Source organism: Lepisosteus platostomus, chromosome 17 (assembly GCF_059453375.1).
Source record: "Lepisosteus platostomus isolate fLepPlt1 chromosome 17, fLepPlt1.hap1, whole genome shotgun sequence".
Lineage (NCBI taxonomy): Eukaryota > Metazoa > Chordata > Actinopteri > Semionotiformes > Lepisosteidae > Lepisosteus > Lepisosteus platostomus.
This window is the reverse complement of record NC_142627.1, coordinates 25,586,193-25,612,260: the sequence shown is the minus strand read 5'-3', so window position 1 is coordinate 25,612,260 and position 26,068 is coordinate 25,586,193. Positions and strand designations below refer to the sequence as shown.

At 37.3% G+C, this 26,068-nt stretch overlaps 1 protein-coding gene across 3 annotated transcripts in view; it reads right to left on the bottom strand.

Annotated features, from left to right (window-relative positions):
* The window catches only part of adgrb3 (adhesion G protein-coupled receptor B3), a 179,555-nt gene that overhangs the window by 89,676 nt on the left and 63,811 nt on the right, over positions 1 to 26,068 (bottom strand). The window contains exons 3-10 of one of the 3 annotated variants that reach the window (XM_088609774.1): positions 16,587 to 16,697; positions 13,464 to 13,625; positions 9,116 to 9,280; positions 7,732 to 7,896; positions 6,255 to 6,419; positions 5,173 to 5,274; positions 4,174 to 4,280; positions 1,451 to 1,645 (exon numbers count right to left, since the gene is read on the bottom strand). In XM_088609774.1, the coding sequence (XP_088465900.1) occupies positions 1,451 to 1,645; positions 4,174 to 4,280; positions 5,173 to 5,274; positions 6,255 to 6,419; positions 7,732 to 7,896; positions 9,116 to 9,280; positions 13,464 to 13,625; positions 16,587 to 16,697 (1,172 nt within the window). The remainder of the gene's footprint in view (positions 1 to 1,450; positions 1,646 to 4,173; positions 4,281 to 5,172; positions 5,275 to 6,254; positions 6,420 to 7,731; positions 7,897 to 9,115; positions 9,281 to 13,463; positions 13,626 to 16,586; positions 16,698 to 26,068) is intronic. The other 2 variants (XM_088609775.1, XM_088609777.1) reach the window with 2 other exon arrangements.

The window sequence follows — 26,068 nt, the reverse complement described above, 5'->3', positions numbered from 1 at the left end:
AGAAATTGACAACATTGTAGTAAGTAACATGCTGTAAATAACCACATTTTGAGGTGTGTCATTAATTGTCTTCCTTTTTCTCCTTGAAATAATAATTATATGACCACAGGTGTGCAGCACTTAATTGCTGTTATAGTATTATTTGTGTACTGAGGTGTGCTCTAACTGCACTAAATGTGCTTTCATCAGCGTATCCCTTGACAGCTGGGTGTGGGGTGGGTGGAGGGAGCTGTCTGGAATAATAAGACCTAGTCACACTGCCCAGAGAGAACAAGTTACACTTCTGAATTTCAAGAGGAGAAAAAAGTGCAGCTTTTGTAAGCAATCTCAAAACAGATATGCTTGTGAAGCAGTAATGTCTATGGGACCTATTTTAAGCATCACAAAAGACCATTTAGGAATAAAGCAAATCAATAATCCTCCCTGCATTGTTGTTGGATTCCAACAAACAATAGGAGATACGTCAAGCTGTTCTCCGGGGATACCTCTTGTCTGAATGCTCTCTGCTGAATAAAATATTTTTCTGCTGCTTCAGATGGACCCAGGAGAGTCTTGCTACACATAAGAGATGACTTGCTGGATGATGCCTCATAGACAGAAACACCTCAAGAGTTTTTAACCCATGAGATAAATCACTGCAGTTCTTAAAATCCTATCACACAAGTCAAAAGTTGAAGTCTCAGTGGGTGCAGCTAAGCAGTTTTTTTTAAATAATCGTTTGGATGTAATGTTGCATTATTACAGACATGAGTTGACCTGGACCAATTTTAAAATGAGGAACGACAGGCATCTGTCACTGAGAATTTCCTTAGGATGTACAAGAATAAAGCACTAATAATCAAATTCTGAAATCTTAAAAACACAATTAAGGGACATGGGAGGACAGCACAAATGAACTACACTTAAATGTATGCTAACTTATTCGACTGGAAAAAATATTACATTCTGAGAACCTAGTCATCATTTATTTTATTTATATTCTTGGAACATCCAAACATGCTGTGAATATTATACAATATGTGTAACCACATCAAGGAAAATAATTTACAATATAAATCTGCTCGCACTATGAACTATTGTAGATCACTGAAATTTAAAAAAAAATCAGGGGATGCTTCTTTGATACAAGTCACATCAAACAATTAAGAGTTGAAGCTCTCCCTTGAGTTTGTCTTGCTTTCACCATGTATGTGTTTGCTCCCTCTGGTGGTAATTCCTCTGCAGAAAAAACCTGCAGTAAAATGCCTGCATAGAACAAAAAATGTCACTGACTCCTTTTTAAATAAAAGAAATGAAGACGGTAGATGAAGAAAGCCACATTCTTCAAACCATTTATGACCTATATGCAATGACATCTGACATTTCACTAAAATCCACTTTCCTTTTATAAGGAACTTCTGTCTCAGGAGATTAAGTTTTTTTTCTTGCCTCTTGACAATGGCATGCTTACCTGCACATCATCAGAGGATGGGACATAATTGGCTCTTTTAAATGTATCTGTAACATTCCGGAGGATCTCCACAGAGGACAGAAGGTCGCCAGCATAGAAATTTCTTCTCTGGGTCAAATCCAAGAGGGTTTTGGTCACCTGAGACATTCCATCACCTGCCAACATCCTCTGTCCCTTGGCGAGGTACCCCTTAATCTATAATAAACAGAGTTATATGTTAACATGTGGCAGACATTGCTTCAAAGTCATAATATAATCCTGAAGTGAAGGAACGTTGAAGAATTTAGGGCTTGTTCAAGTACAAGGCAGTACACCAGCTGAAAGATACACTAAACTAGATGAACACTGTCATTTCAAGGTCTAAGTCTTGACCTTAAACATATAAACATAGAGTGTGACAAGTGTTGGAGCTTCTATTCTGGTCAGGGTGTGAAAGCTCATATTTGCTTAATAGCAGCTCTGGCATACACATGGGATTCACATTGCTGTGGTAGAAGTGGTGAGATTAAGGAATTGATCATTACAGCTACGCTAGAGGATGCAAAGGAACAAGTAATAGGTTTATTCCATGCTGAAAAAAAGAAAAAAAAAACATTTCGGCCGTGGAGCCTTCTTTAGGTGTGAGAGAGACATTGTGCTTTACAAATAATCCTACACTAGAGGATTATTTGTAAAGTACTATGATTCTAGGGGATAGTTTACACACTAGAAACCACAGCAATAATATTGATACAGCACATGACATGGTACTGTATGTTCAATTTTTCAGAAGACTCTGAATAGAGTTCATCATAAAAAATAAATTATTAAATTGTGGGCAGTAGGTATCATGTTAGTACACATTTTTAGTAGGAAATTGTCCAATGCGTAAAAACAGAAAATAGAGATAAAGGGTGAAAGCTCCAATTTGGTTGATGCAGTTAGTGGAGTACCACAGGGATCTATACTAGATCCACTGCTCTTCTTAATTCATATCAATGACCTACGGTAGATTCTAGTGTAGGCAGTATTATATCAAAATATGAGTATCTGCAAATTGAAGAAACTGCACAGAAAACTGGGAACTGGGAATCACCCGGTAAATGACATTTCATATAGCCAACTGTAGAGTGTTACATGCAGTTGGAACACACTCTTGAATGGTACATTTCCATTACTCATTGGATTTACATGCTGTAAATTGGGGAGTACCAGCATTAAAAAAAATAGAACTTAAATCAAGGGATGTTATGTTAAAATGTACAAATGTACAATTATCTAGAAAGGCACAGAATGCTCTGTACATTTACTCACTGAATTACAAAACTTGAGTACTAAAAGACCTTTTAAAAGCTATGTTTTTAGGGATTAAACTTCTTTTAAGAAAACATTGGGTAATACCTTCAGAAAGTAGCTGCTAATTGGCAAAAGAGTTAGATGAGCCAAATTGACTTCTCTTATTTGTAACCTTATGTTACAGTATATCATCTGCTGCACATGATTAGTGATGCCCAAAAATGGCTGGCTATTAGGAGTTACTAAATTACTCTGGTGGCAGATCCTCCGCAACCCCATGTTTCAGAGTACCATAACCAAGCACTGACTGCAAATATAATTCAGCCTGATGAATATAAAGGAGGGGGGGTGTCTAGGCTGCATAGCAAAAACCCTGCAAAGTGTGTAGCTCATGTACAGCATTATTAGGCAGAACAAAGAGTGATCTTCCCTAACCCCTACCACTGGGGGAGGATTAGGGCTGTTTTCTGAACACACAAATAGAGTACATGTTGTGGTGAAGATATTCACCTGGAGGGGTGGTGGTAGCACTACTGCTCCACAGCTTTTGGGTCCTGGATTTGAGACTTGCCTATGGCACGTGGGCTCTCATGATTTCCTAGGTACTGCGGTTACCCTCTTCAGTCCAAAAAACACAGTACAATTTAATCATGTCTCCTAAATTGTCCTTTGTCAGTGTGTATGAGTGAGTGTGTGTATATGCCATGCACTGGACTGATACCCCATTACTAATGACGCCCTGTGCCTTCTGCGCTAGGCTTGCCTCACCACAGCCTTCTAAGTTTAATAAAAGTGGAGGGATGGAATTCAACAATTTCTGAACATCCAAACCAACCAAAAGGTTGTAACTGCATACAGATTACATCACTTGATGTTTTCAGTCATGTAAAGAACAGATCAATTTCAATGGCAGGACTGATGCTGAATACCTCTGTGTACAGGTATTTAACCATTGATTTAGACCACATTGACAGTATAATGTATGTATTATCTATTGAGGCTGACAAATGGGGATTAATTGGTTTTGTTTTAAAAGTCAAATGCTACAATTAAAGCACAGGTCCCTTTCCATTAACAAAGGAATCACCGTCTGCTTAGATTATCTATGGGTGTCACTCAAAACAGGTTTAATTTATTTAATTCCCAAAACACAGAAATAACACATTACAAATATAATCATATCATAATACTAGAGATCAGAAAAGCTTCCAAAATAAAACATGGACTTGGAATTAAAATGAAGAAAAATAACATCATAAATTACAGTACAAACTATATGAATGAGGATCTTGTGGCTCCAACAAAATCAATTACCTATGGAAAACTGCAATATTAGTGTTTTAATTTGGTTCATTATTTAAAACCGTTAATCTTTGCTACACAGGATGGCGTAATTTATTGCACGCTGCAAGACAGAGCCGGAGCAAGGAAGCTGACTTTGCACCTACTGATTGCTGCAAGGATCTGTATTCATTTGTTATGCATCTGGCGTAGCTGGGCTGCTCCCAGAAGGCCACTCCGCGGTGATCGAGAGAGCAGCGTCTACTAGTGGTGCCTGTGGAGCACAAAGACAGACACAAGAGCACACCTCCGCATGGAGCATCACACTGAGACCACACAGCAGAGCGCCGCGAGAGGGGGGGTCCCGTCACTTATTGTCCAAGGCGGAGCTGTAATTACAGCATTGTCACATCCCAGTCAGTGTCACATCAGTGTTCTCCTTTTGTTGTGCTGTTAAAGATGATTTTTCAGGCGGTAGGGGTGATCTCATTTTGCAGATGTCGGGATATATTTAGTTACAGCACATTTAAAAGAGGTTTTAACTGCAATATCCGTTATTTTTTTAGTAAAGAAAATGGTATGATGTGTTTGGTTCTGTGTCTGAAACACATTTTAAGATGTTAGTTAATATTTAGGGACAAAGGCATTGTAAATCAAATCTAAAATTAGAATAATGGCAGAAGCACTTCAAATGTGTTTATAAATCAATGTTTTCAATGTTAGCACTTAATTTTTGCTTTTAATATTTTATATGCATATTGGACTTGAAGTATAAGTATTTTACAGTCAAATACGATGTAACAGTAATGTAGAAGATTACTTGAGTATGTCAGGTTCAGAAGCAGAGATTTGGGATACACAGACCTTGGATCTGTTTGCAGAAGATATGAATGGAACCTGCTACCCAAGCCTTTCTCTTGAGGAAAGAAGTCCTGGTAATGTTTTGGTTTCTACAAAGCTCAGGAGCACATTAGTTGACTGCTTGATTGATGATCTGAGTCCTTTAACAGTACAAGGCAGATGAAAGTACACAGATTGCTGTTTAAAATTAAAATGTGTCATCTACGTTGTTGATTTTCAATTGAGAATGGTCTGTGTGCCTCTGAGTTTGACATTAGTATTCCCAGCCTCTTGTCCTCTATGCTTATCAACTGCTGATGCTTTACCTGTTGCATTTGATGGACACCTGTTAAATGCCAGTTCTCCTGAAGGGGTTCGTCTCCACATCATGGACGCTGCGTAATCTTCTGGGCATATCTCATACGGTGCTGTAAAAATGAAGACGTGAAATTTATAGGCTTCACACTGTTGTTGATAGATGCCCTTGTATCCATAAAAAATGTTAAAAACAACAGGGCCAACATTCTTTTATATAACAATTTAGATTATGGTCTTTAATATTTTCAGAATTATTTGTAAAATTGATTATGGCATCAATGAATTTTGGATAAAATAAAGTAGTTACTGTATTGTTGATGACTTAAATAGGACTCAGATTCTACACTGATTTTGCTAAAGATGAGTGAAAATTGGGCTCCCAATAAGAAATGTGAGGTGAGTTGTCCAATACCTGCCCTTATGCAAGTGGACTACCTCCAATGAAGCAGTGATTTTTCCAAATAGTCTGCTTGACTGAAAAGCATAATGAATCTATAAAAATACATTCATAAAAATGTACTGTTCATTTTAATCACCTATGTAAATGAGTGAGAAGAAACTATCTTTCCCATACAGTAATTTGTTTTCTGCTTTTTAACGTCTTTTACATATTGAAAGCAACTACTGCATTTTCATTATACTGTAGATCATCAAATCCTATCCAGTTTCACTCAGACCTAAAATGTTATCCTTCCTAGCTTAAAGCAAATTCTAACTGTGCTGTACAAAGATGTAAAGGTGACCATTCCTCACTGTGAACCTCACCAAGGTAATAGTAGGAATCTCCATGGAGACAATAACTAAGTAGAAAAATCAATGTCATCACTAGCTGACAGCAATGAATCTTTTCAAACAGACAAAAGAGAAGAAGCCTCATTGCACAGCCACCCTTTCATATGTATGGAGGCCCTGTACCAGCCTGTTTTCTCAACATAGGTGTGAAATACACTGCTGTAGACATTAATAATCCCAAGCAAAAATTGTGGGCTGCTAGAAACAAAAGCTAATTGCAACTGTTTCATTAGGCTTTGGTTCCACAGTCTTTGCCAACTCAAAGATAATTGATTGTTAAGAGCCGGTCCAGGGATACCTGGGCAACGCTGCTCGCTGCACTTGCGCACTTCTTCCCCGGTGCCCTCGCACTGCTGCCCTGTGATCGCGGCACCCTGACAGACCCTGCTCCGCCTCTGCCAGCCCCCATCGCAGGACTTGGAGCACCCACTCCAGTGCCCCCAGGGGTTCCACTGCCCGTTGGCTGGAGAACAAGCACGCGTTAGATCACTCCTCTTGGCTGGATCATCACAGACGCTGCTGCATAAACAATCACAGTGTACTGCACTGATTACCATTTATTCAAACAAATACCAGTGCTGGGGTAATCTTACAAAATACTGAAAATCAATTTCTCCAGTGTCCCGTTTAAAAAAATAATTTTATGGTCTTGGAAGTACAGTATGTACTACAGAATGTGCACCAAGTAAATGCCAGCTCTAGTGCTGGAGAACCATTTCTTTCAGTGCTTGCAGACATCTTCGACTTTACTGATCTTCAGTCAGTAACCAGAGATACCTATAATCCTGTTTTAGGCAAGTCTCTGTTCAATTAACTAGCTAACATTTGAAAGCATAAGAACCTGTAATTCTGCAGAACCACTGCTGGAAACCAATGTTATTATAATTATGTTGTATTATTACCAAATTTCAGGGGAATTGTGGGTTTAATTTTTTTCATAGCTACACACTATTTAGGGATATATTGTAGCTCTTTAATAAATGTATAGTTGTTTCACAATTTAAACTAGGTTTTTGGTTGGAAAATATTTTCTCAATTTCTCAGGTTGTCTTAGAGTGTTATATAAGTTTGTTGAACTAATTTTATACATTTAAAGTTTTTTATAATAAAGCACTGTAGCTTTTTTATTAGCTTGTAATGAATACTGTAAAAATTCTGCATAAAAAACAGATGTTGTCCTTCCTCTGTACTGTAAATTGAATGTCCTTATCCCAGCAGTACCACCATCAAGCAAGAAGGAAAAGCAAGCTATCTAGATCCATGAGCGTATCTATCACTGTTACAGTCCTCCATGCAAGGACTGACCCTGCTATTGTTTTAGAAAATGTAAAAAAAAATATGTTTTCTCAATATGTAACCACTGCATAGGTTTAAACCAAATAACTCTTGGACATTGCTGTTGAAACAAAGCAAGCTATGCAGTGTGAAGAAAGGAAAAGAGGAAAAAACGCAAGGACCAGTGTTACATTATTTTTACACTGTAAATGAACAGTCAGTTCCACAGGCAAATATTCTAGAAGGGCTACAGGTCCTGTCACTTTGATATGCCTTTGTAGGAGTGATTGATAAAATACAAAGAGGTGTTCACTAACCTGCAATACATGCTAAACTGATATAACACTTCATTAGATAATAAGAATGAAAGTGTTGAAATGCAAACAAAACCTAGATTCACTGGTTTGGTAACAGAAGTGCCAGGACTGCAGTGTGTGGGCTTCCCACTGAGTGCCACGCAGGGCGGTGTCCCGTGCAGGAAGCGCTGGGGCCTGGCGTACCGGTGCAGTCTGGGTTAGCGCACTCCCTGCTCTCGGCCCAGTGGCCGCGACACTCCGAGCCGCCGTGTGCTGCCGCTGAGCACTGGCGGCTCCTCTGCTGAGTCCCGTTGGAGCAGGTCACTGAGCACTCGGTCCACTGGCTCCACTCCTGCCACTGGCCATCCACTGCGGCCAAGAGGAGTTACAAGAGGGAGGCAAACAGACGGGGAAAGAACGAGTTACTGTTGCAGCTCACAGCCTCTCATCTGTCCCTGCCATCCTCCTAAAACGACTTACAGGTCTGCGGGCTGCTGGTACTTAAAATAGCACGACTGATGCCGCTGCTGGAACATTTCAATATTTCAACATGAGGTACAGTATCTCTGAATAAATCCTTTAAATTGCTGACAAGAGAAAGAAATCCAGAGGGAAAAAAGATGGAATGCTAAAGTCTCTTATGTGGTTAATGAATTTTAGAAATTTGTGAAGTAATTTCTTATAGAAAAAATCCTAGAGCTGCAGTATTGGATTTAAATTAATGTGTAAAACGCTCAATATTCCATTTCTAAAAAAAGGGCAAAAAATAGACTGGCATTTATAATACACTTTTGGAGTAGTAACTGTCTGGTACTGTAGATTTCTGCAGTTTTCTGGCAGGCTTAAATGATAAACTTTCTTTCTAATACTGATAGTACCATGACATCACTCCTACATCTCTTCACTGACTGCTTCCAAGTCCTGGGCTTGCTTTCTAAATGCAATAAGCCTGATAACTCTGACCTGCTAAGATCTCAAAAGCTGCTGCTTCAAAGAGACTTTGAAGGTCCTCCAGGATCAGAGGTCAACACAACTGCCCGACCCCTATCAGAAGGACGTATTGAAAAAAAGGATTCTAGTCTTGGGCATCTAGTGAATGCCCAGCTGAATGATTGTGTCCTAGGATGTTCAAGAGGGGTGTCATATCCTTATGATTATTAAGATTATTAGGCCTAACATTTGTGCAGCAAAACTGGATTCCAGCTACAACTATTATTAGTATCACAGGAATCTCAACAACCCAACCATCTTCTCTTTGATTTCAAGTGATCAAAGTATTAGACCTTTTTTTTGCTGTACAAAATGTGTACAATATTGCTTAAACCATTCACTGGTAATCATTTAAATATTAAATTCGTACAAGCATTTTTACATTTAAAGCATACTGATATTAACAATGTATTATTAAAACTCAATATTATCTTAAAACTCAAATCTTATTAATGAAAGTATTTTGCCAAGATTAAAACAACGTTTTAGTCTGAAAAGATAAAAACAGATCATGCATAGCTGTTGTTCCTCTCTCTGTTCCACACATCTGAGAAAAGCACAGCTCCGCAGGGAAAAGAGAAGAACCGCAGATACAAACCTGGACACAGCGCTATGTTGCACAGTTTGGTCTGTGTTTCCGGCCCGTCACAAGCTCGGCCCCCGTACTGGGGCGGAATACATGACCTCGTTCTCGTCCGCTGGCCTCTGCCGCACGTGAATGAGCACAAACTCCAGGGAGACCATTCTTCCCAAACCCCATGCACTGCAAACAGACATGAGCAGACCTTACAGTTACGGCTTGAGGGATGGGTTTCATTCACAAATAGGATCATGATTACCCAAACAAGGCTGTGTGGCTTGCCAAGAGCACAAAAAACCCCAGGCTTATAACAAGACTACTGCGAACATGTGGAGTTCCTGATTGCACTGCTGTAATTGCCAGTATACGTCTGGGAAATGAAAACGGGATCATGTAATTTCTCTGCCAAGTGCATCGCTGAAGAAAGACCAGAACCCCAGAGAAATAAAACCAAGGACGATCCTCTTTCACCGTGTGCTTACTTCCTTGGGCTACTTTAGGACTGATTCAGTTCATATGCTGTTTGTGCCTTATCAACAATACCAGTTTAAGGTCTTAGTCAAAATACCACGATGTTACAGTGTTGACTTATCTATAGCACTGGGACTGTAAACTCCTCTTGTGCATTTTTATCTGCTTATCCTATATGGTATGTTCTTGCACACGGTACTTTGTAACACAATCAGGCTTGATTTTACTCTGAATTCAGGAATAATAAAATAAGATATTACCAGGTCACCAGTGTAAGTAGAAGGTGGCCTGTTCTGACCTTTACTGTGAATTTGCATGACTGATATTCAAATCGCATCATGAAAAAAAAAATGATTTCCACAGACAGTATTAATTAGGGGAAAAAATCTCCTTGTTTTTATAGAAACTTACCATACATAAAAGGAGTTGAGTAATTACTTTTTTTCTGTTGCCAAACCCACCCCTTTCTTTTTAAGTCGCTGACAATCCTGAATTAAGATTTAAAACTACTATATTAAGGTTTATCATCCTATAAGATCCATAGTTTTTAAATCTGGAAATAGATTATTTAGCTATTATTGCTTAATCTCTAAGAAATAACATGTTAAAATATTATGAGATCACAAAAAGATCGGGTTACATGAAATTTAATTAGCTTTGTACAATCATAATGCTACAGGGACAACAGGTGCGTGGCTGCTAACTTTGATAATGTGTGCAAAAGGGAGGAATGACAAGTTGTAAGACATTTGTGTCTTACGTAGCATCATGATTCGATAAAGAGCTAAGCAATATTCACACCATTAAACATTGCTCTGTTGCTCTTAACTCCCACGCAAAAATATTCTGAAATGATTGACAACAGGGACCTACACAACAAAGGTCAGTTTATATTGTATTTTTACTAAAGAACATAAAAAACAAACTTGGCACTTTATATGTACAGTAAAAGCTAGAAAAGACAAAAATATTTGTTTTTCATCTGACAATATGTGATTTGATCTATTTTAACAAAAAGAAAAAAAAATGATTTTGCAAAACTATTGACAAATCCAGAATAAATTAATATACAAAGTGACAGAATATGTGGTGCATTTGAAAATGTTTGAAACGGTTCTCCATATCCTATGGCCTGATGCTGCACTCTTGTCACCGCAAAATCCTAGTCATCATGGTCTTGGTTTCTGTGCCTAAGAGTATTAACTTCTCAACAATGTATAAATCCAGAAATTAACGGGACTCCTTTGTTAATGTAAAACAGTTTTCTATAGCACAAACAAAAGTTCAATGTTTTTTCTGTGTTCACTTTGCAATAGTTGTACTATGGAGTTCGCTGTTTCTCATATCAGGATTGGGAGAAAGCATGAGGCATTTTTTAGCAGATTGTATGGATAAAGTTTGAAGGTCTGTAAACGATGCTTGCAGTCATTTCAGCCTGTCACTGATGCCTCCCCAGGCACATATAACAGGCTGCGGGAAAGGATACTAAGATAATGTTAACGTTTTTCCATATCGTTATTTCTATACAATGATTAAAACTACATACAGTACTACCAGAACAGTAGAGCATGACAAGTAATTTAAAATGATGCTTTATTATTATTTTTTATTCCAGCTTTCAAACAACTATTGTAGCCTGTAAGATTGTTTTGTGATGCAATGCAGGGGATTGCTTGTCATGTGTTAACTCTCTTCACTTTTAAGCGTCAGATCACTGTTTTTAGATTCACAAGCTTTGATTAACCTTCCACTGTATCCTACTAGATTCTTATGTGCAACACTTCATTCACTAAATATAACGCAAACCAGTGGAATAGCATTTAGCTGAGGTTAAAAGAAAACTAATTCTCTCTCCCAGAAAGAGCTGTAAGAATCTCAATCTGCATCACTATCTGAAAAGCTTCCGGACATATGAATAATACAAACTTCAGAAACATGAAACAAGCAATCTAAACATCTGCTGTAGTTTTTATGATTAATTATAAGATTAACAAACCCCCTTTCTATGGCTCAAGATCCATAGAACTGGAAATATGAAAAGTCTGAAGAACAAATGAAGAAATGAGACGAGATGAAAAGTTCCAAGGCCCATTGGGCATGAAGAAAAACTTCAATCAGAATTTTGAAACTCTTAACTTACAGACATACTGTAAAGTGAGTATATTTATACGATCTATTGGAGAGATTTACAGTTTGCATGACAAACACAAACACATTTTATATGTTGTATTCGTCTAATAATGTTTTCTAATATGTTGTGATCATCTGTATTACCTTATAAATAAACATGTTTAACATATTCTACTTCTTAAAAAATGATGGTGAGATTCTGTTTCAAGATTCCAGAAGTCAACAATCATAAAAAGACTCAATGAGACAATAATACATTTTACTGAAACTACTACAAAATATTTTACTGATGTCTTCAGGTTTTGGCTTTAATAATTTGTCACTGTTTTTCTTGCTTTTAAAACACAAAAGAACATTGGGGATGGTATAATAAATAATGCATCTTGAATTCTTGAAATAACTGGACAATGTGAAAATAAGACAACTAGTATTATAGTTAAGGAAACCTCACCCGGAGTGTCTTTTTTATGAGAAAATTTCAAAGGAATTATTTAGAATTCCTGTAAAGACATGACCCAGTGGGACAGCTCAATAGAGCATCTCTGTAGCACATGCAAAGGGCCAGTTTCCTACTGAAATATTAGAGAATTCCAAACTTATTTCTCATAATGGATTATTTGAAAATAAAGGAAACACATGCCCTCATGAAGGTTTGCCATGCACTCCATATGTATACTGTATTTTCACCTTAATTTGGCTATGAATGCGAATTATATTATCATGCCTCTACTGTACTCTGCTGTACTGCACATTGGAATATCAAGACATATCATAAAATTTAGTTTCTAACATTCATTAGAAAGTTTTACTGTGCTGCAGCGTGAAGGCAGGGTATACGCATAGGTAACTAGTGAAAGTTTGGTAAAGCGGTTTAAAGTAATGCAGTGTATAACCACAAAACTGTGTGCATCTTCTATAATAAATTCACCGCGGTAAACATTCCTAAGGGTAAATTGGACACTGTTTCTTAAGTGCTGCAAAGCTAACCTCGTGAGAGGGAAATGTTTGTCACTCTCCTATTTCCTTCCCAGTAAAAATGATATTCCTCCTATGCCTTGATAATACTTTTCAATTTATTTAATGAACCCCCTTTTTTATTTTATTGAGGTCTGAAAAGAGGTTGCGGGAAAGGAAAGCAAGCGAATGGGTGCCGTTGTTTTAAGCAGGATACAAAATGGCAACCAAACCAGTAGTTTTCTCTGAGACTCCTGAAACAGATAAATTGTTAAACACTCTCACACATATCAATGCGCACACACACAAGCATAAAAAGAACTGTACATTTATGAAACATTTACTCTTGTCTTGCTAGGACCCTCAATCACATCTGAGATTAGAAGAGGTAAGGTTAAAAAGGACATATGAGAGATGATCCCACACTTATTGCTAGAGGAGAGAGATTCCTCTCTTGGCACCAGCCTACCTAAGCAGGTACAATAGGTCTAATCAATATAGCAGAATCCCCATTCAGCGCTTTAAACAGTGATGCCAGAAAGCTCAGAGCACAGCATTAAGAGATATGGCACAGCGGTTTGATGAAGATGAAATCCAATCATTTTACAAAAGAAAAACAATAGAAGGAAAACAAAGAACTGAAGCAGGGAATTTTTAAATAGCATAATAATAAGAATAAGAACACAAAACATACCGGGGTAAAGACAAAACAAAGGAATTAAAAAGAAAAACATTAAATCATTGGCATATTATTTCCTCTCATTAGTAACACAGAATGATGTAACATTCAACCATCTGCTGCTAACACTACCTGGACAGAGGGCAGTGTTATTGCAAACCCTTGATTCTCTTAAAGGGCCGCTGCAGTGTGTTCCGTAAGGTGAGACACAAGTTCTTGTTCGCACCTGCGACCCTTGACCGCATGTAACTGAGCATGAGCTCCACTGGGACCACTCCTCTGCACCAGAGACACCTGCGTGGGAGAAGGGCGACACCAATTAATCAGACACCACAGCAAGAGCAGCATGCTACGCGCTCTGAGAGGAAGAGACAGTAAGGTGCTGCATGCCTAGCCAACCTGCCACAGATCAGCTGCACTCTTCTTGTTCAGGTTTACTGAGAATATTTCTAAGGCTGCTTTGCAACATTTCTAATTGTTATACAGTACATCATACACTTACGCAGAGAATACTGAAACGTATTATGACTCTTTGTCCTGCAGTAACAGCCAAAGTGGTTTTGGCAATTAATAATATAAATAAGAAATACCAAAAAAGCCAAAAAACAAAACAAACATAAAATGTAGACCACATGCAAGAGGACACTGAATAGTTAAAAATGAAACAGCTAATGTTAGTTTATGGTAAATTCTAGAAAGTCACATGAACCAACAGCAAAAGGAACTACCATTAACTTAGTGGAGCTGATTACTACATGATCAACCGATCACAAAACACCTGTTTCATCTGACCTAATTTCTCAAACCCAGTCACCAGTTTAATCAGTAAAAAGAAAGAAAAGAGAAAAAATCCTCCATTATATTCAGCAGGACAGGAGCAATTTGAATTGATTTACCGTTGCAGAATGTAAGAATTACTGTAGACTATCATGGATGTACTGTATATTGAGAAAATAAAAAAAAATATAGAAGTACCCAAAATATAAAATGTAAAGTTTTTTTCACCATCAGTATTATATTCCTCAATTGTTACACAAATGGATGGTGGAAAGTGTGTAGAGGTCATACAATATACTGTATGAATATATACTGGAAAGTCCTCCCTCTACACTGGAATTACACTTTCTGTGGCTACGATGAAGAACTTAGCATTAACAAGACATTCTCTAAGTGCAACAGAAAGTGTAAGTGTAAATAATTCTAAATGAATACCAATTATCTCTTTTCATTAACAAAGCAGATTATATATTTTATATAACATCCTGTTGCAGTCAGATCTTAGAGTGTGCTGTCAGCAGAATAACAACCTCAATTAAATGAATATGTATATAATTCATACACTAATATCCCTTTTGAAATGGGCTTAAAAATCCACTCATTTTTATTAGGAAACTGAAATGCTGAATAAAGGGAGAACTGATGCTTCATGAGAACTGAAAACCCAATGTTTTACCCACTAGTCCCAACAACACCTATTTTAATAACTCATAGCTTGAATGTCATGTAATTACATACACAATAAAAAAGCAATAGAAAAAAAATGAACTCATAACAAGAAATATTTGGTGACTGCATGAGACTGCAGCAATTTATTCTCTAATACACACAACCCAGTTATTCTTCCCTTTAATTCTAGGTGAAAAATGTCATGGTAGTCACCAAAGATTCCAGTGTGTTAGATAATGTAATTAGATATGTCATTACTACAGATTTCCTGTCTGAGGTCTGGGCAATGCTATTCGTTGGACATTTAAAAAAATGAAATTCACCTTTCATGCATAGGTTTCATATGCATAAAGTGACATGCATTGCCCAGTGCAGCACTCATAAATTAAGTTCTATTTGTAATTTCAGCTCTGAATACATTCACATTTAATTGAAATCTTATGAAGCTTTATAAAGCATTGAGTTACCAAGCTGCTTCTGAAATAAAAAGGCTGGAGGGCAAAATGACTCAATCTAAAAGAGATCAAAGCTCTAACTTTATTTAGCTGGTTATAAATTAGACTGCACCAGACTGAAATGTGGATCAATTTATTATATGAAGTTAGACGGAAACAGTAAATTAGTAAAAATCAGAACAGAAAATGAACTGAAAGGCATATTAATAAATGCTTCAAACAAGGCAAATAATAGCTAACAGCTCAACTCTGCTACGTAATATGAAATGAAGGATGTCATGTGAAAAGAGATTTGGTGGAAAAAAAACATCCTTTTGGAACTTAAAAGGGAAAAACCTGTCATGACCACAGTTTTACAACTGTCAAAGCGATGACTAAAAAGCAAATAGTCATGGCAGCTCTACCCCAGAACTGTTAAGGATCCTGATCTTAATACTAGTGGAAGAATGAAACTTACTGTAACTAACAATCTTAATCAACAATCCAAAAAAAGAGAAAACATCACTTATTGAAATTGACAATACATCTTTATAGTTCCGTTAAAAGTCTAATATTTCAGAATGTTAATTTTGTTTTCAAGTGGGAAGCTGATGGAACATATGAGTTTCTAAAATGTGACCAATCACTGTATCAATGCATTATAAGGGTGCCCTGTTTGCAAAGCTTTCATGCATGTACTGTATGTGTCACTCATAACATTGTTATAAGCTGGACAAAAAAGTTCCAAATATCTCGTACAGTACAAAGAAGTCGTACTGTCAAGGGTGATTGTTTCTTTCTTATTTGGTTTTGATTATTTTTTATACTAAATTTTAATTAATTAGATCAGATTATTAAAACAATTTAAATATGTACATATTTTGGCTTTGCATATTGGGTACTTCACTGAAGCAGCTTTACTGTATATTGTTCATTGGTGTGCAGTGTTATTTCTCTCCCAAATGGTTTAGCTTTTAATGGAACAATTCTTCCAGGAAGTCATTAAAGCATCAAGCCTCAGGGGTCTAGTTTGCCCATCAGTTTAATGTTTTAATGCTTTCGGGAAAAATAAATAATATATCAGTAAACTCATTTTAAATGTGTTATAATTAAACAAAGTGAAACTAGAAACCCCAATTAAATCCCTGATTCAAAGTTAATAAATTGAGGTGAACACCATATTTATCTTTACTCAAACGTGTCAGCTTTTACTTTTTATATATGGACTTTAACTGGTGACGACAATAAAAAAAGAAAAAAACAAAATGACGAAAGCATTGTCACGAAAAAGTGCATTACAGAGAGAAAGCATGCAGTGCCTTAGATTAAATTAACTTTATTTAACAAAAAAGAAAAAATATAACTAGTGTATTACCAGTTTGTGCCATAAATTTAGCAGAATCAGCTTGCTCCTGAGGGACCTGTGTCTCATGAACTGATCTTGGCCGCTGACTTTTTATTGTATGCTCTCCGATCATTCCAAATTCTAAAGACAGAATAGAGGTTTATGAAAGCTATGCTTGGACAAGAACTTCAAGGTTTTACAATTCTTTGTCAAGATGGTTTAAGAACTGCAGTACATGGCTAAAACAAATGTACACACATATGTTTACTGGCATTGCTGAAAACTGTTTATCATGTGAGTTGAATATTAAATGGGATTAAAAGCACAGCTTAAACACATAGCACACATGCAAACCAACCCACAAAGAGTTTAACAAGGAGTTAATCCCCATCCCCCACCTCTAAACATGTATAAATCATCTGGAATCATTGGAATTTCTAAAATAAGCCATAGAAGAGGAGCTTCACGAATTTGACATCCTATTGATCCACTTTCTGGAACAAACTCAGGATTTCAGTAGTCTGTAAATGAAGGAGATTGGATGCAGATAATGCATTGGTTGATTTTAAATTATAAGTTGTTGTGGTACTTAAATGTATCATAAGATCTATTATTTGACAAATGTATTCTGAGCTGTGGATTTTAAATCTTGATTTCTCTCCTTTATCTTTAAACACAACACATTGGACATCGCAAATTCTTCTGTTATGTGCCTTAAAGAGTGTACTGAACAAGTCTTAAGATAGTGATTTTTAAATAACACATAATTTGCAAAAGGAAATCTAATGTAATGCCATGTCTAATACATCAAAACTGAAACATTGCCTGGCCCAGATTCAGAGTAAAAACCAATTAGTTAAAAACAAATCTGAATGTTGCATTCTGACAGTGTCATTTTTCAAATTAAGGCAGGGCCATTCAAAATGCATTTGGTGGTTGCATCACATGACACAAAGTCTTCTTGTCACACAGTGCAGTATCTCTTGGTCATTTCTCAGAGATTACACCAGTGGCTCTAAAAAGAGAGGCTGAAAAAACAAAACCATGAAATACTGTGGTGAAGTAAGTCCTATGCTGCTGAAAGATGTCTTTTAAATGAACAAAGCAGAACATGAGAATGTTCCATGCCATCACATACTACAATCAAAGGTCACAATCCTAGGAAAACTCACTGAACAGCACACACTGATTCAGCAGAATGTGGAGTACATTACAGAAATGTTTCAGATACTGGTAGTCCAAACATATCTTCCAGCAGGTTCACCCTAGGATCACCAACTAGAAAAAAAATAATTCACTCATTTGAGTTCCTTATCTTTTAATGCATGAAAGACAGGCATTATAAAACATTATCTTCTCATTTTTGACACTTTATTCTTTCACGTTACTTACAGGAAAGGAAGAAAATTTGTGTGGGTTCTTTATCTAGATACTCCCAATGACATAAATTAAGTCATTACTGATTCATTCTCATGAAGTACTATGAATACAAACATTGTACAATAAATCAGTTAACAAAGTCACTAGGCTTTAGTGAGCTTCAGAGCTTGGATAAGCATCCATTTACATGCATGTTGTTGCAGCTTTCTCTTTTTAGGCCACTGTGCAGAAAAAAACACATTGCACTTGATTGAAGGAGGGAAAAAGGAATTATATAACCATGCATCGGAAATGAGGAGGCAACAAGATGTTATATACTGTATACAGACTCTAGAAAACACATTTGGCATATACATACACAGCCTGAACCTTGAGGTATCCCTTAATATATTGGACACATTTTTAAAGCATGGAAAAAGTATTGCATTAATATTAGGTAAATTATATTTCTGAATTGAATATCGGTGACAGATAGACAGTGACTTCCATGGTACAAAAACAATTAGAAATAAAAGCTAGTCTGAATTTTAAACACCTCTTACCCGTGTTATTTCTTGAAAGGTTTCCATCTGAACAGTGTTTGAAATGAAAGAGTGATTTTTACATCTGTTCAGTAACTATTCAACCAACTGATCCAATATGTTTTTCCATGCCTTTTAAATTGTCAGTTACAGAATTATTGTGGTTGTGTGGGTGGATTATCATTATTCTGTATCTGCATTTCTTTTCCTTTTCGTAAAATGTCCTATACACATTTTAATTCTCCAGAACACATTTTCTTCAAGGACGAATAGAGCGCTTTTTAATGCTTTTAGGGAACAGAAAACTAAAAAGAACAAAAAAATCAAAAGAAAAACATTGAACCACTCATTTCCAAGTGTCCTTATTTATACAGACCTTAGTCCCCAGCATGTTGGAATGTTTAATTCCACAAAAATGGAATCTTATTAATTGGGAATGATTTCTTCAACTAGCACAGTATGTTAGCAGTTGCAAAGAAATGTTATGCTTTTCTGATGCTGTTTCAGTGTCTAGGGATCTACAGTATAGTATAAGGACAAGTCAAAAGCAGTATCTAAAAGAACGGCACTGACTCATTAGAATCTCTGACAGACACGGGTGACAGTAGCGGGGATGATACCAGGCGTTGCTCCTCTATTGTTACAGAACAGGTATATCCTCCCAGCTTCTGTACATTGCTTTCAGATGGACAGCAAGGCCAATCACTATTTTCCTCACAGATAAAGCAACTACAGGCTTGCATGTCTTATAAGAGATGACATATCTCTTGGAAGCCAGTTGCAGGTACTGAAAATCCTTCTGGAACGGTTCCACAGCTGGACTCTTCCCTGTGAGAAGCATGGAGGAGAATCCCACAAACACACAGAGACACACATGTACATTTACAACTCGTCAAAATTCTTTACACAGTTTGTTTTATGACAATTCTTTTCAAATGCTTGTGATACAATTGTGGTGACATATATATATATAGGGAACAAACTCACGAGACATGCTTAATACTAATGGGAAAATGAATGGAACAAATATTTCAATTTGCTTCTCTGTGTCAGACCAAAATACACATTTAAGTGTGATGCATGTTGTCCACTCTTTTTTATTTTTAAATTTTTCTTGTAATTGAATATGCTCACATCGGAATAAGTCATTGGAGTACCCAGATGAGCAGATTTTCTCCTTTTTCAAACTTCCTCATGAGATTCATCATGTTTTCTAAGCAGCCCAGGACTAGCACTGCAGCGTTACTGTAAAACAAAGTCACTTTCCACTGTGGCAGCGTAAGGGAGCTGGGTTGCTATGGGTGATGTAACAAACAGTAAACAGCACATCAAGTCGGCAAGGGCTGATGCAGCAGCAGTCTTCACTTCATTTCAGAGATGTCAGTGACAGTGATGGGACTGCCTACCGGGGCATACTCTGTATTCTGTTTTTATTGTCAAATGTACAATCAAGAGCACTTGGTACGGTTGTCTGATGATTCCTGAGGACTGTAAAGCTTTAGCTTGTTTTTTTTGTTTTACTTCCCATCCAGGAGCTGTGCGATGGGAAAGCAGGCTCTGCTAAAGGGAACAGTGGAGCTGGATAACATTCTTGAGCCACCATTACCCACACCTCAGGCAGAGCTGTGTCAACTGCTGTCATCTGAAAGGGCCAAAATCTGAACACCTAGCAGAAGTATCAAAATATTTACAGATCTTATTACATTTTATAGCATACCAGTCTATTAGTACTGAAGATTAATAACACAAGTAATATCATTCATATTATTAAATTATGAGTAATATAAAGTCTGTTTGGAGTAAACATATTGTTAGTCGATAAATAGAAATAATAAAAATAAAAATAATTCCTTGCATTTTGTACTTTTCACCCCAAACAATCCCCAAGTGCTTACATATAGTAGGGTACCCTCTACATTCCCCACTGAAAGCCAGTACCCACTCCGGTGACGTGTGGAAGCCATTACTGTACAGTATGAGCTAACAGCTCCTCCATTCCATTCCTCCTTCACCAATTGAATTAAGAGGAACTTTATGTAGGCCAGATCGTACAAGCTTAGTCAGGACACTGGTCTTAACACTTCTACTCTAGAAACACTGCATTGGAATGTTTAATAACCAAGTAATAAGGACCTCAGCTTAATGTCTGTCCACGGGACGGAGATTCCAGCAGCAGTGCCCCAGTCACTTCCTGCACAGCACAGGGGACATTGGTTTGGAAACTCTGCTCTAGTGTACATGAAGGAGTGCCACCCACAAGTCCACAAACACCAATACATGCATCTGCATGAGAAAAAAATATCTAAACTCTAATAATCTAACAAAATAATATAAAACAAAATTAAATTGAATATACAGTATATAAAAGAAGAAATCACAATATGAATATTTAACTAGAAGTCCTGAAAATGCTGGAGCACAATCTGTCAGATAAATTATGTTACTCTGTGTGTTTGCTTCCTGCTGTAAAGTGTGAGTAATTTCCAGGTACTGCTCAAGAAACTGTCAGGCAATGTTAGGCAATAAGTCATAAGCTCAGTGAGTTCATTCCAAGCCTAACTAGGAAGGCCCAGCTGTTGATCCAGCTGGAGAGCGTTAAATAAAAACAGCACATTGCACTGCTCACCAAACAGGAACAACAGACAAGTGAAAAAAAAACTGAGCTGAGAAACACTTCATTGGGCTGGTGAATTTAATTACATAATACAGGCAAGTGCAAATGAACTGAATTCCGACAAGATGTGACCAAGGGTTACTGGGACATTTTACTGCAGTACATGCATGGCTTTCAGGCGAGACTCTGTAAGTATGATTACATGGAGTAAATCTGTGGTTAAAAGTCAAACTGTTGTTTCATGGTGTAACAGCTGCCTTGTTAATATTAATTTCTGTATAGCCTACAAAAGCAAAAAATAGACCATTAAGATGAGAGGTCTTAGTAAATATTTTAAAAATTACTAAGATTTGAAGCGACTCCAACAAAATATTAGTAATATACTGTAGCAAACCTGAAGGTCTTAAAATGATTATATAAGGAGGTTATTAAACGCCTTAATGATACAGGCCCCCTGAGCCTAGTTCCGCCTAGAATTTTCTTTTTTTGTTATATCTCTGCAACAGAACATACTGTAGCAGAAGCCTGGTTCAGGTCTTAAATTGAAGCTAACCCCCTTGGCATTACATTTTATTCTTAATGTGCCCACTCAGCAGACAAAAATATACAGAAAATACAACAAAAAACAGCAGGCAATTTTTTTTCGCGTTTTAGGCCTGCCAGTATGCTGAAAAGGCTTGTAGGCCTTGCCTTAGGTGTCTACTAGCATGGATAAAAGTACTTCCCTTTCCACAGGCAAAGTTTAACAATTTTATGGATCAATTATTAGCTTCCAAAGATTGATAGAGTAGGGGGATCCATAAAATTGTTAAACTTTGCCTGTGGAAAGGGAAGTACTTTTAGTGAAATCAATATAAGGGCAGTTCTTACATTTTTTTACTGTTGTTGTATTGGTCAGAGAATCAAAGAAAACTTATTTTAAGTATAACAAGTAATAAAAATAATGTCTTGCATTTATGGTTAATAGCACTTCTCATCCCAAAACAACATCTGGTTGACACATAGCAGGCATTATATCTCTGCAGCTCCACTACACAGCGTATGAAGTGGAGAAATAAGATACTGGTTCACCACTTGAATTAAGGGTTAACTTAAGCCTGCGTATGCGAGACAAGCAGATTTTAGCTAAAGCATTTAAGGGGTGAGGGAATTAGTTTGCAAGAGCACCAACTACTGGTCCTCCATCACCTGTTACAGGAGCGACCTGGTTTTTGCTGGAGATCTCTCCATTTAGTGCTGACCAGGTATAGTCTTGCTTATCCTCTGGGATGTACTGAAATCAGGCTACAAAATGAAGCTGTAAACGCATGCCAACATCGGCTTTTCATCACTGTGGGAAACGAAGGAGGTCTGTTTTATTCTGGGGTGTTTTGTTGTAGAGGTTCTCAAGCCCCTTAAGATGGGGAAAATCACAAGCTCCAAAATGTAACAGGACCTTCTGGTCAAACAGCTGGTTCCTTCTACCAAGAAGCTCAAGCTCAGCTAAAAATAAACATCTGCATTTCAGCAATCCAAAACAAATCCAAGCAGACAACAAAATGGTTACCTGCACACAATAACTCTGTCCCTAGTCTCCAATCCATTGAACATCTGTGGTTTGAAGATGACAAAAGGATCTCCAGAAGGGTCTAAAGGATTTAGAGCAGTTCTGCTGTAAGGAATGGCCATCAATCCCCTCTCGATGCTGGAAGCTTATAGCTCACAAGTAGAGGCATCTTGTCAGTATAATCCCTGCCAGAGCAGGATTTAAAAAAACACTAACTACAGAAGCATGAATACATTTGGCCATCACATTTTCTGGACTATAATTATTTATGACAGACATGATGTGGTCTGTGCAAAGCAATTAAGATCACAATTTGACATTGGATGATGTGTCCTTTGGAAAAACAGTCTTCAATCTTTTTGTTGTATGTTTTTTATCTCTATTTCATTAGTGAAATAATGAAGATATCCTCCTTTTTCTCCTTCTTACATAGAAACATACATTAGATGCATAAATGGGTACATGAAGATATAAAGGATGTGTATTTTTAATTTACAAACTTTGTCCAAAGGAAATAAAACAAACGAACGAGTAAGGAGCCTATTTAAGAAGGCTTTGTATAAGCATACTATATTATGTACGAACTGGTGAATTACTATACAGTAGTTAATAGTGTTATACTGTATGTAAAATCACTATGTACTACCTTCTATTTTTTACATGACATACAGTACTGCACCATCCATCCAGTCATCATTAGAAAGCTGTTTATTCCTGAGAAAGACTGCGGCAGCCCAGAGCCTATCCTAGAAACAGAGAGCTAGGCAGGATGGTACCCTGCAGAGGACTCTAGTCAATCAAGAGCACAGACAGTCAATTTACAGCCGTAAATTGCACCTCATTGACTTTGAGGTCACAGATATCATAAGTTATTTCGGTAGGCTGAATTGTTTAACTGTCTGAAAATTATTTCAGTCACACAACTGAACAGGTATTGCTCCCCACCCCCTCATCAGTTGAATGACTTTATACAAATACTGTACTGTATATCTCCGACAATTTAAGATTTTCTTCGCTGCAGAGACTCAATTGAGACCTCACCTTTTCTACATTGGGAGAAGAATACTTAATATATAAGCCTCTGAAAAAAAAAACTAAATTCAGAGATAGGAATATTATTACAAATGGGGTGGTTATGAAAATTATGAATAACAGGAACTGCTTCAGTGGCTCAATCAATAAATAAAATAATCATAATCCCCAACTAAGAATTTCTCAAACTATACTGTAGTTAGAAGCACATTAATTATTTGTTCTCTGGCACAACTTTGGTGAAAAGAGTAATAATTCAGGCACACTGGAATAAACACATTTATGTACATGCTCCCCATCCCCTCACTAAATTCCTACAGACTAGGCATTAGGTCTAGACAACCAGGGAAAACTCCTGACTGTTACCAAGTATTTGACTCTTAAATAATGCCTACAGAGGCTTAAAGAAGAGATAAGCTGGCATCTAACCTAATTAGAATACAACCTATGATTAAATCACTTTCTCAATCATGGATGCCGCAAAATAAACGGGAGTCTATATCCTTATTCTAAAATGCACCCGCAAAGCAGGGAAGGCTGTTTTAAACCAAGGGATTGTTCACTCAGGCATGTTCCCTAGAAGTTACAGAATAGCAAGCTCTCTCAGCAAGATTCAAATACTTAGCTCTGTCCTTTTTGATGATCTTGAATGAGGACATCTCGCTGGTACAGTACATTCATTAAGTTTTGTTTATATAAAACAGTGAAATACTAAGTGAAGACAATAGGTTATGTGGGAGCACAATGAATCTATAAAATATAGGTTTTGTTTAGATTTTTTTAAAATAATTCCTGAAAAAGGAGCATGGCTTTGCATATACATTATTATTTTTCTGAAAACAGTTTTAATTATTTTCTAAAGCGTGCAGGCAAAGGGTACAGATGTTTCTCCAAGTATAAAATGGATAAAACCAAGCATGAACACAGACATACTGTAATATACTATACAGGAAGATGTCCCAGACAACAGTTAATACCAGGGCCCTAGAGCTGACACAGTGGTGTTAACTTCCATGCCATCACCAACAATGGTGCAAATAAATGAGTAACAAGGCTCAGTTGTTACAGAGATGTGCTCCTTCTCTAATTTCTATGTGTGTTGCCAAATTCTGAAAACAGGAGATCAAGTGTTGGTGATTATATTAGTTTCAAAGGATTCCTTTTTATTTAAAGTTAACCCCTAAATGAGTACTACTTTCAACCACAGTATGGTTTTTGAGCAGAAGTGTATTTAAAGAAAAAATATCATGTAAAATGACTGATATGTCTAACCTTGCATGAAATGAGTCTATACTTAGAAACCTCTAGAGAATTTAAATCAAGAATCTACCACTTCTCATGCATGCTTGCCTGCAAGCATGTCACACATGTAGCTTGTAATGAGTTGCTCTTCGTTACCATGCTCTCTAGTTCTGCACTTTGAAAGCAGAGATCCAAAAAAAACCCACAAAACGATGGCTTCCTTCCCAATCTTTTTTTACTTTTGTCTCTGGGGGCTTTAAAATTATTTTTCATGTTCTCCAATAGTTCCTTTAAAATATGCAGTCACAAAGAAAGATTTACTCATGATTTCTTACACAATAGCAGGGAAACTCATCATGCTCTGTACTTATTTTTTTTCACTTTTGAGGCTTGACTTCAATGGACACAATAATTCATAGACAGTCTTTCATCTCCGATGTCTTGTACATACAGTATATCTTCCTTGTCCTCTGAACACCCTCTATTGTGGGGTGTATTAGGAGAGGGAGGAGGAATATATGAGCTTGATTACCAGCTTTGTGGAGTGATGTAATCTTAACCATCTCCAGCCCAACACCAGCAGGACTAAAGAAATGGTCATGGACTTTTGGAGGAATAAGTCTCTGCTGAACCCTGTCTCCATCCAGGGTGAGGACATAGAGGTGGTGCAGTCCTACAAGTACCTAGGGCTACACCTGGATGATAAGCAGGAGTGGTCTGGTAACACTGATGCCCTGTACAAGAAAGGTCAGAGCCGACTCTGTTTTCTTAGGAGGCTCAGGTCCTTTGATGTACAGTATGTGGAACACTGCTACACGTTTTATGAATCAGTGGTGGCAGCAGCCATCTTCTATGGTGTTGTGTGCTGGGACAGCAGCATCTTGGCAAGAGATGTAAATAGACTCAATAAACTTATCAAGAAGACAGGCTTTGTTTTTGAGCTGAGCTTTGAGTTCTTGGAGGTGGTGGTGGAGAGGAGAAAGCTGACCAAACACATAGCCATCATGAACAACGCCTCTCATTTGCTACATGGGACTGTTATTAGTCAGCGGAGCACTTTTAGTAACGGACTGCTCCAGCTACGGTGTTCAAGGGAACATTTCCACAGGTCCTTCCTCCTGGCGGCTGTCAGGGTGTATAACACTGCCCTAGGCTAGGACTGCTAGCCCTTCATCTG